This window comes from Lathamus discolor, chromosome 1, assembly GCF_037157495.1.
Source record: "Lathamus discolor isolate bLatDis1 chromosome 1, bLatDis1.hap1, whole genome shotgun sequence".
NCBI lineage: Eukaryota > Metazoa > Chordata > Aves > Psittaciformes > Psittacidae > Lathamus > Lathamus discolor.
In genome coordinates this window covers 137,772,330-137,781,965 of record NC_088884.1, presented here as the reverse complement: position 1 = coordinate 137,781,965, position 9,636 = coordinate 137,772,330, and the positions used below count along the sequence as shown (strand labels likewise).

Sequence of the window (9,636 nt, the reverse complement as noted above, 5' to 3'; positions counted from 1 at the left end):
AATATGAACGAACTACAGCAGCCTGCATCCTATTTGGTTTCATTTGTTGCCTGGAGGGTGAACGAGCTCTGCTGAGGGTCCCCGGTGCTGCCCACCTACCTCTGGTGGCACTGCGACACCGACTGCCATTTGACGCTGAAGCGAACGCCCGATACCGCAGTACGAAGAGAAGCCGGGACCCCCGGGCGGGATCGGGCGGGGGGTGCGTGCGCAGGCGGCGGGGCCGGCCCCAGACACCGCCCCGAGGGTGGCACCGTGGAGCGGGCTCCGGCCCTGGCCCGCCGCTGCGCTGCCGCTGCGCCCGCGGGGCCGGTCCGGGCGGCGCTGTGGGGGCCGCTGCTGGCCGTCGGGGCGGTACCAAGTCACCGCCCACCGCCGGGTGGCCCCGCGCCGTCCCGGGTGCGCGCGGGCGGTGCCCGCAGCAGACAGCGGCGCGCCGCGACGGACGGCGGCGGCAGCGCTCGGGGCGGCCGGGGGGGATGCGGGCTCCGCGCTGACGGCCCCGCCGCCGCCCGCTCCCTCCCTCCCTCCCCGGGGCCCGGCCCAGCGGAGCCCGCGGCTCCCGGGGGCCGCGCAGCCCATGGCAGGCTCCGCGCAGCCCCCGACGGCGGCGGGGGCCGGCGGCCTCGACGGCGGGTCGCTGGCGGGGGGCGGCGAGGCTTTCGCGGACCGCTCCCTCAGCCAGGGCTTGAGCGTGCTGGTGGGGCTGGCGCTCTGCGTGACCATGCTGGGGTTGGGCTGTGCCGTGGAGCTGGGGCAGCTGGGGTACCAGCTGCGGCGGCCCGTGGGGCTGCTGCTGGCGCTGCTGGGGCAGTTCGTGGCCATGCCGCTGCTGGCCTTTCTCCTCGCCCTCATCTTCGCCCTGGATGAAGTAGCGGCCGTAGCTGTGCTGCTGTGCGGCTGCTGTCCCGGGGGCAACCTCTCCAACCTCATGTCGGTGCTCGTCGACGGGGACATGAACCTCAGGTAGGCGCCCCGCTCTCCCTCGCTTGTAGCCGGACGGAGGGCGACCCCGGGGCGCGGGCAGGGTTTGCGGGGCACCTGCCGGCGGCGGCGCCGGGACGGACGGGCACGGCGCGGCTGGAAACCCGCAACACTGCTCTCCTGCCTCTCCCGGGGAGGACGGACCTTACGGGCCCCGACACACGCTTCTTACCCCCTTCCCTAAGGAGCGTGCCTGCCCGATCCTGGCCGGGGAAGGGAACGGGGGGCTCCTGCCGTGAGAAGCGACCCCGCCGACTGCAGAGTCCCCTTCCCGCGGGGGCTGCCTCCCGGCCGGGCGGGCAATGATGCCGTGTCTCTTTGGTCCCCCGGTGCAGCATTATCATGACGGCCTCCTCCACGCTCCTGGCTCTCTTCCTGATGCCCCTCTGCCTCTGGATCTACAGCCGGCCCTGGATCAATACTGCCGTGGTGCAGCTGCTGCCCCTGGGCGCGGTGAGCCTCACGCTAGGCAGCACCCTCCTGCCCATCGGCCTCGGGGTGCTCATCCGGTACCGGTACCCCCGCGCCGCCGACCTCCTGGTGAAGGTAGGCACGGCACAGCGACGGGGCGCGGGGGGGGCGGGGGGGTGGTGTCCTATGGCAGTGACCTTCCTGGTCCCTCCGAACCGACAGTAGCTTCGCACAGGCACATTCCACTACTTAGGTGGGGTATAAGGATTTACAGTCTTGAAATAAAACGGCGGGACGGAGCCAGGAGGGGGAGGGAAGGGGCCGGTTACCCATCCCCTGGGGCCCGGGAGGCAGCCCGGTCCTGGAGCGGAGGCATTCCCCGCATCCTACCCTCTCCCAGCTCCCGCTGCACCCAGAGCTAGCGAAACTAACCCAGAGGCACGGCGACACTTCCTCAAATACGCAAACAATTTTAGCTTAATCACGAAAGGAGAAGCAAAGCACAAGCCCTGGCTCTATCCTTCCCCAGCAAGTCATCCCAAAGCAGAATGATGGAGGGCAAGCTCAGCCCCTTCCTTCCCTCAGGTATGATCAACCACCACCAAAGTCCCGAGGCAGGAGCAAAGCTGGAAATGCAGTGCAACCACGTTTTGCAGTTTAGACTCTCTATCGTGCAGTTTAAACATGCAGTTTAGACTCTCTGTCAAGCTTCTACCTGCTCTGCTTATCCTTTTAAACCAATAACCCCCATGTTGTTTATCAATGTCTGTATCTGTTGCCAGATTTCCCTGTGGTCCCTCTTGGTGACTCTGGTGATCCTGTTCATCCTGACTGGTACAATGCTGGGCCCAGATCTGATGGCACATATTCCTGCGTCTGTCTACGCCATTGCGGTGCTGATGCCCCTAGCGGGGTACGCCTTGGGATACGGCTTAGCCACGGTCTTTAAAATGCCCCCACACTGCAGGAGAACAGTGTCTTTGGAAACAGGGTGCCAAAACGTCCAGCTCTGCACCGCCATCCTCAAACTCACCTTCCCCCCGGAGCTCATCGGGAGCATGTACATGTTTCCCTTGCTTTATGCGCTTTTTCAGTCGGCAGAAGCGGGACTCTTTGTGCTGGTATACAAGATGTATGGGAGAGACAGCTACAAACAAGATATGCTCGGTGAGGAGGAAGACACAGATATATCCTACAGGAAACTGAAGGAAGAGGAGGTTGCCGATACTTCATATGGCACAGTGACCACGGAGGAGCACAACTCCATTCAGATGGAGCCGACGCAGACAGCGCTTTAGGCAAGAGAAGGAGGTGACACCTGGGGAGGGGACATGTGATGTGTGTTGTGCTTGCAGCCAGGCTGGGGCTGTGCTCGCCGCTGTGCAAGCCGAGCTGCCCGGCCTCCATCGTTTCTCCAGCCACTCCCATTGTACAAGGTGTTGTGTGTTTATTACCATGGCAGTCATGTTTCCTCAAATATAGATATGGATAAAATTAAAAAGCAAAGGAAAAAGTATCACTGTGATGATGCGAATCAGTCTTAGCGCGAGGAGGTTCTTGCCCACTGGAGTGCAGCACGAATGGGTATGAAAAAGGAGACGAGTGTTTGGCGGAAGTGAAGCCAACACGGCACCAGTGCAGATGAACAGACAAACCGCCCCGTGCGCGTGTATCTCCTTGCCTCCCACCCGCTGTAAAAGCACTGTGCTCGTTGTTCCACCGCAAATACATGACGAAGCTGAACCAAACCCGTGTTCCCCGCTGATTAATCCCGCGGGGGCAATTAAGGGCTGCACTGCCTGGTTCTCCCGGGAAGCTGTGCTGGGGCAGCGGGCCCCAGGCCCGCACCAGGCAGGTGATGGGAAGGGGCAGCCAAGGCCGGCGGCCGTCGGGGGCGGGGGAAGCCCGGCCCTGGTCCCGCCCCGCCCGGGGTATTTAAGACCGTCCCCTAGCGGGGGCTCCCTCGGGTGCAGTGGAATGGCAGAGGAGGCGATGGAGAGCTACCTGTACGCTGCCTACCACCCCTACTCCTACCGCTATCCGCCGCCCAAGGGCAAGGGGGGGCCGGCGGGCGGCTGGAGGCCGCGGGGCAGCAGCTACTTCTCGGGCTATGGGGAGGCGGCAGCGGCCGCCGAGTACTTCGACAACTACCAGCGGGCGCAGCTGAAGGCCATCCTCTCCCAGGTCAACCCCAACCTGACGCCGCGGCTCCGCAAGGCCAACACCAAGGAGGTGGGCGTCCAGGTGAACCCGCGGCAGGACGCCTCGGTGCAGTGCTCGCTCGGGCCCCGCACGCTGCTGCGCCGCCGTCCCGACCCCCCCGGCGGGTCGCGGCCCCTGCCGGCGGAGCGGGAGCTGCCGCGGGAGCAGGAGCAGGGCAGCCCCGCCACCACCAGCACCCGCGCCGTCCGTTTCCCCCGCACCATGGCCGTCTACTCGCCCATGGCGTCCCGCAGACTCACCGCCTTCTTGGAGGAGCCGGAGCGGCGGCCGCAGCAGCAGGAGAAGGTGGCGGCGGCCGTCGAGGAGGAGGCGGCCGCGCTGCGGAAAGAACGAGAGGCGGAGGCGGCCGCCGTGCGGGAGAGCTGGGAGAACCCCCCCGAGGGCGACGCCGAGCCCTTGGAGCAGCGTCCGGCTGCGACCGCGGAGCTGCCGGCGGCGGAGCCGGAGGGCAGCCAGGTGGAGAAAAAGGAGGAGGCGGCGGCCGCCCCGCAGAAGCGGGAGCCGGCGGCTGGCAAGACCCGGCTGCGCTTCCAGGTGAGGGGCGGGCGAGGGGGAGCGGAGCGCGGCCGGGCCCGCAGGCGCCTGCCCCGTCGAGTAACGGCTGTCCCCGGCAGTTCCTGGAGCAGAAGTACGGCTACTACCACTGCAAGGACTGCAACATCCGCTGGGAGAGCGCCTACGTCTGGTGCGTCCAGGGCACCAACAAGGTAGGGCACGGCAGGCCGGGATCACCCCCTCGCCCCCCGGGACCCCCCCGCTGACCCCGGCCTCTCCCTCAGGTCTATTTCCGGCAGTTTTGCCGGACCTGCCAGAAGTCCTACAACCCGTACCATGTGGAGGACATCACCTGCCAGGTAAGGGACCCCCAGCACCGCCCCGGCCCGGGCCGCCCGCCGCCCGGCCGCCCACAGCCGCCTCCTCCCGCAGAGCTGCAAGCAGACCCGGTGCACCTGCCCGGTGAAGATGCGCCATGTGGACCCCAAGCGGCCGCACCGCCAGGATCTCTGCGGGAGGTGCAAAGGGAAGCGCCTGTCCTGCGATAGCACGTTCAGCTTCAAATACATCATCTGAATGGATGGTTTCGGTTTTGTTGAGGGCTCTTGTAGGAAACTGCGAGTAGAGCAGATTGGCTTTTGGTTTTGGTGGTGGTATTGTTGAAGGCACTTAGCGAGGTGTAGGTGGGCAAAGCATGCAAATAAAGATATTGCAAAGCACGGTGAGATGATCAGGTGGGTTTGTGGCCAGCTCAGGGAGTGACTAGTGCAACTTCTGCCACTTGCACCCGGGAATAGCCTACAAATAACGTTAAGTCAGCAGTGGTTTCTGGCAGCAGCTGACTTGAGAGCTTGTAGAATCTGAGGTGGGAAAGGATGTTTGTCACTGCCCTTCCCCTTGAACTAATCAAACACTCAAAGCTAACATCAAAGTTAGGTAGTAGAGCATCATTCATAAGCAAAACACCTAATAGTATTCACTTACTGTGCATGCTTGTATTCCCTGTGGTGGAAAGTCTCTGCACCTGTTCTTTATCACTAGCAAATGATTGAGAAATGAAGTGTAAACGCCAGGTCCCTTCTGCAGCTGGTGTGCATTTAGCTAAGCTGGTGGTCCTTTCTGTAGACTAAAGCCAAAGAAAGGTTGTGGTTAATGCATCATTCAGGGGCAGCCCTCACAAACTGCTGGGGAAGTGAGTCACTTCTCTTATGGTCTCTTGGTGAATGAGTTGCCTGTCTACCTCCACAAAGTTATCAAGAGGAGTGACGCTTCAAAGGCTTGAAGGATGGTGCTGCATCGGCCTGGCTTCCTCCTGTACCTGCGGTGGTGCACAGGAGCTGTACACTTAGTGGCTTACACTTGAAGAGTTTGGTCTAGTTATGGTTTAGATGTCTCTGGGAGCTGCCCAATCTCACCCTTCTGGGTTTGGGTTTGCAACTAGGAGTTGTACTTCTGGGGCTGGGTAGTAGTGCCTGCTGGTACTGCCAGTGGTAATGATCTCTAGGGACACCACACTCTGCAAGGTGTTAAAAGCTGGCTCTGGGACTGTGGCATCACCATTTGAGCAGATTCACAGCCTAGTAAAACCTTCACCCCCCAGCCTACCTTATAGCAAAGGAGTTGGATAAACTTAGAGAAAACCTGTTTTTTTTGTTGTTTTTTTTTTCTTTTTTTTTTTGGGGGGGGGGGGGTGGTGTTTTTTAGTTTTTAGCTGGTTTTTTTTTGAGGATGCTAATAAAGCTGTAACTTCCAAATTGAGCATAATAATGCACAAAGCCTTCTGCAGAGCTCTTGAAGTAGCTTCTATCTGGAAGGACTGATTTATCTTGGCTGTAACAAACTTACCAACACCTGTACCTAGCCTGCTTAAGACAACTCTTATTAAAGACTGAAAGGGAACCAGTCTTGAGTCCTGTGCCAGGTGTTTGTGCATCTCTAAATTGAAGCTAGTGTGTATGGCAAGGTAGGCCAACATTGTCCTTGTACTAACAGATGCCCATTTAGAGGGGCAGTGAGTGTTAATTCTGTAGGCTTAACTCATCTTGTAGATTCCTGCTGTAGTTTAACATGCCTCTTGAACTTGCTAAGGCTTAATACCTTGGCACCGATTTATTGCAAGTGATGTTACTTACTGCTGCTCCATTTGTTATCCCAGCAGCCTGAGACCATCCAGGAACAAGGAGGCCTGTCACACCCTGAATGGGGTACTAGTTTATTTCATGCTTGTACCTGAAACAGTTTCCTCTGTATCACAGTAAAAGGGAATACTTGCTTCAGCAGCTCACTCAGACTTCCACAGTTCCATCCTTGCCCTGTTCAGCTTGCAAAGTACAACTGCAGCTGGGCAGTTTCTGCTGCAGGCTTATGTACCTTGAACTCACCTGTAATTCCAGTGATGAGCAGTGACAAGTCTCCGGCTTGAGGAGATACACAGCTGAGGCCCCCTCTGTAGTGATCTACCCACAGTCCACCTCAATTTGTGGTTGCAGCTGTGAGCTGGGATGTCTTATTTCTGAATGTAGCTCCCTCTAAGGATGTTCTTCAGTATGTTTTGTCATTTGCCTTTCCCATTCTAACAGCTGTAGTCTGTTCCTGATGGATGCAGTGTGGGGGACCAGCTGTGATGAGTCTGTGCACCTTGGTAATGAGTTTGAGAACTAGAGATCTGTACCATGTCAGTGAGAAGTCATATGGCAATCCATAGCAAGATGAGCAGTCAAGTGCTTCCTAGTTATACAGATGTCCTTACAAGCACTGCTTTGAGGATTACTTGCTGTGAATATGATGACTCTTATGCAGTTAGTGTAAGTAATAGCCCAAGTGAAACTTTAGTACAACTTAAGAGTTGTCATCCAAGCTAACTACAGCCAAGGCAGCAGTTGCTTCTATTTGATAAGAAGCAGAATAGGCCTGACTCATCCAAGCTGGGTGGTGTGCTTCAACTGCAACTAATCAAAGCAATTGATGAAAGTTCCAAGCAGCAGGTAGCAAGGTTTTGAGGCTCAGAGGAGTTGAGTGCTGTGCACAGGAATATTAAACAAGATTTCCTCATCCTGGCATGTTCTGTAGATGTAGCTCTACATCCCATTCATCTTAAATATATATTCAGAGCTTCTACTGCTTCATGCCAAAGTACAGTTCTGTATCCTTTTTCACCTTACTGCTCTGTCACATCCTTGACAGTGTACATTGTGTATCGTGGGCACTGCTTCCTAGACTCAGCAGAAACAAGGAAAGCTACTCATGACCTACGTGATTATGCAAAACACAAAGGAACAGCTCTCATGAAGCCAAGTTCTTCAAAGGTATCATCTTGAACTCACCCTGCACAGCTTTTTCATGAAGAGATTCTTTTGCATGTGTTAGCTCAGTCAGTGGTGTATTTGCTCTGGTTTTACAGATGCCTGATGTTTTGCTTGTTTCTAGACAAGCTTTACCATCTTAACCATTGCTTCAGATTTGGCACAGAGCTAGCACCAGGTAATGTAGGCTGACAGTTATGAAGTACTTAGGAAGGAGTGAGTAATTTTGGAAAAGCTTCACAGAGTTAAAGCAGTATGAGAGACAGTCAGGTAGCATGATTCTGCTGCACAGGGCAGGTTCCACTAGCCATTGTCAGTGGAGGAAGATGTATAACATAAGGAATTATGTACACAAATTCAGGTTTGAGTTGCATGAGAAATCCTGTCACAGCTTCAGAAGATGCCTAGAAAAATGCTGTTGGCATTGACAGGGCATAAAAGGAAACCCCATGATTTTAGGGCACCCCAGCCTCTACTGTCAGTGTTTAGCTAAAGTATTTAAACTCTAGCTTGTAAAAATACACAAAATAACAGATACAATGTCTTTTTATTTTTACAAAAAAAGCTGGTAAAAGATGATGTAAATAAAAGTGTAATGCACCCCCTAAATAAAACTACTTATCCCCTGTAAATACTTATTAAATAATTAAGAACACCATCTACAGTACCACAAAACCATCAAAATAATTCAATTTTATCAGGGACAGGGGAAAAAAATACAGTGATTATGGATGTGCCTTGACCAGTTACAGAGCTTGTTAGGATAACATAACTACTGTCAGCAGTCCAACAGCGTGCACAGTGCCTTCAGTTAATGCATTTCAGCATAATTACATTTCTAGTGGGGTCCAATTCCCCATAAAAGGCAGAGCTAAGAATTTCAGTTCTACATTCCAAACTCCGGAATTAGAGCCCATTAAAAAAAATCACAGTGGGTAAGAGATGTATATAAAAATACTGGATGTTCCTCTCAAATCACAGGAATCGTGGGACTACATTCTTTTCTGGGTTTTCTTCCTTTTTTTTTTTCTTTTTTCTTTTTTCCTTTTTTCTACAAAATGCTATTGGTTTCAACAGAATCCAGTTTGTTTTATGCTACAGACATTGACACTGAACTATGAGTATATTGCCTGTTTGCATGTTTTGGTAGTCAGTCTGGTTTTTTTCTATATAGTCCCAATTTCTTAGGCTTAAGTTGAGTCATGAAGCTGCATATACGTGCATTCAAACTCTTTGAACCCTGCAGACTATGCAGACTGCAAGTAATGGATGTGACTACCGACTGGGAGAACCCCCCCCTTCCCCTCATAGCTTTATACACGTACTGTCTTAACAGTGCATTGCACAAATTTACAAGAAAAATACTGGTTTTGCACTATACAGTTTCTAGAATATATACAGAATAAAATAAGTTAACTTCTAATGAGAATTGCTGATGGGCAGCATATATCTTTAATATACATTTTAAAGTCTCTGCAGGCAGCTACTTTTTGGTTAGTTGTTATCATCAATATTTGTAACATAAGCACTGATCAGAGAACTGAGCAGCATTCAAATAAAGTTAACAGATATATTATTTCTTTTAGAAACACTGGGAAATCCCAGTTTAAAATATTATTAAATGTCCTAACATTTACACGCTATGAGGATTAGATCTAATAAAATAAAATTTCTTCAAAAATAATCTTGCAGCTCTTTTAAGCATGCTCCTTATTTAACAATCATTCATACCTTCAAAAAACAACTGTCACATAGCCATACGTTCTAACTCACACACACCATTTCCTTGTTACAGACAACAAAAGCAAATAAAACATTGAGAAGTCAACGGTTTTTGCAGTCGTTTTAAGTCGTTCTACTCATGTTTGACCGCACATTCTTCATGACCTTGCAAAGTGTCTCATTACGTATTAGTTGATTACATTTACTGCTGCTGGAAAGCCAGAAAGCCTTGCAGGTCTTCAGCCAAAATAACCCAGCCTTGATTTTAGCCTCATCCCACCTGCAATATTGATTCAACCTATAGAGGCTGTTACTGCAAACACCATTTATAGTTCTGTTACAACAGAACTATACAGGAGTTACAACAGAAAATAATGCATATGTATGCATTACATTTAAGCCCTTTTCCTTTCATGTAGTTTTTATACATAAATTTAATAAAAAAATACTACTGCCACACAGGTACTGTGTAGAAAGAGCAGTCAAGTAAGATGTTCAA

General features: G+C 53.2%; 2 protein-coding genes across 3 annotated transcripts; both read left to right on the top strand.

Annotated features, from left to right (window-relative positions):
- The first annotated feature begins 516 nt into the window (after positions 1–516).
- Positions 517–3,133, top strand: SLC10A4 (solute carrier family 10 member 4). The gene is made up of 3 exons (XM_065665276.1): positions 517–966; positions 1,320–1,530; positions 2,178–3,133. The coding sequence occupies exons 1-3, from the start codon at positions 581–583 to the stop codon at positions 2,691–2,693; spliced, it is 1,113 nt and encodes a 370-aa protein (XP_065521348.1). The 5' UTR covers positions 517–580; the 3' UTR covers positions 2,694–3,133.
- Positions 3,134–3,372: 239 nt separating this feature from the next.
- Positions 3,373–5,742, top strand: ZAR1 (zygote arrest 1). 2 transcript variants are annotated; one of them, XM_065697577.1, is made up of 4 exons: positions 3,373–4,152; positions 4,233–4,325; positions 4,398–4,472; positions 4,546–5,742. In XM_065697577.1, the coding sequence occupies exons 1-4, from the start codon at positions 3,373–3,375 to the stop codon at positions 4,687–4,689; spliced, it is 1,092 nt and encodes a 363-aa protein (XP_065553649.1). In that variant the 3' UTR covers positions 4,690–5,742. The 2 variants fall into 2 exon arrangements, with proteins under 2 accessions (XP_065553649.1, XP_065553640.1); XM_065697568.1 differs by having other exon boundaries at positions 4,398–5,742.
- Positions 5,743–9,636: the final 3,894 nt, after the last annotated feature.

What these genes read in the sequence shown, in the direction of transcription:
- SLC10A4 (XM_065665276.1), top strand. Translation starts at nt 581, where the DNA reads ATGGCAGGCTCCGCGCAGCCCCCGACGGCGGCGGGGGCCGGCGGCCTC. An exon ending in GACGGGGACATGAACCTCAG is followed by an intron (nt 967 to 1,319) that starts GTAGGCGCCCCG and finishes CCCCCGGTGCAG; the next exon opens with CATTATCATGACGGCCTCCT. An exon ending in CCGCCGACCTCCTGGTGAAG is followed by an intron (nt 1,531 to 2,177) that starts GTAGGCACGGCA and finishes ATCTGTTGCCAG; the next exon opens with ATTTCCCTGTGGTCCCTCTT.
- ZAR1 (XM_065697568.1), top strand. Translation starts at nt 3,373, where the DNA reads ATGGCAGAGGAGGCGATGGAGAGCTACCTGTACGCTGCCTACCACCCC. An exon ending in AGACCCGGCTGCGCTTCCAG is followed by an intron (nt 4,153 to 4,232) that starts GTGAGGGGCGGG and finishes TGTCCCCGGCAG; the next exon opens with TTCCTGGAGCAGAAGTACGG. An exon ending in GCGTCCAGGGCACCAACAAG is followed by an intron (nt 4,326 to 4,397) that starts GTAGGGCACGGC and finishes CCTCTCCCTCAG; the next exon opens with GTCTATTTCCGGCAGTTTTG.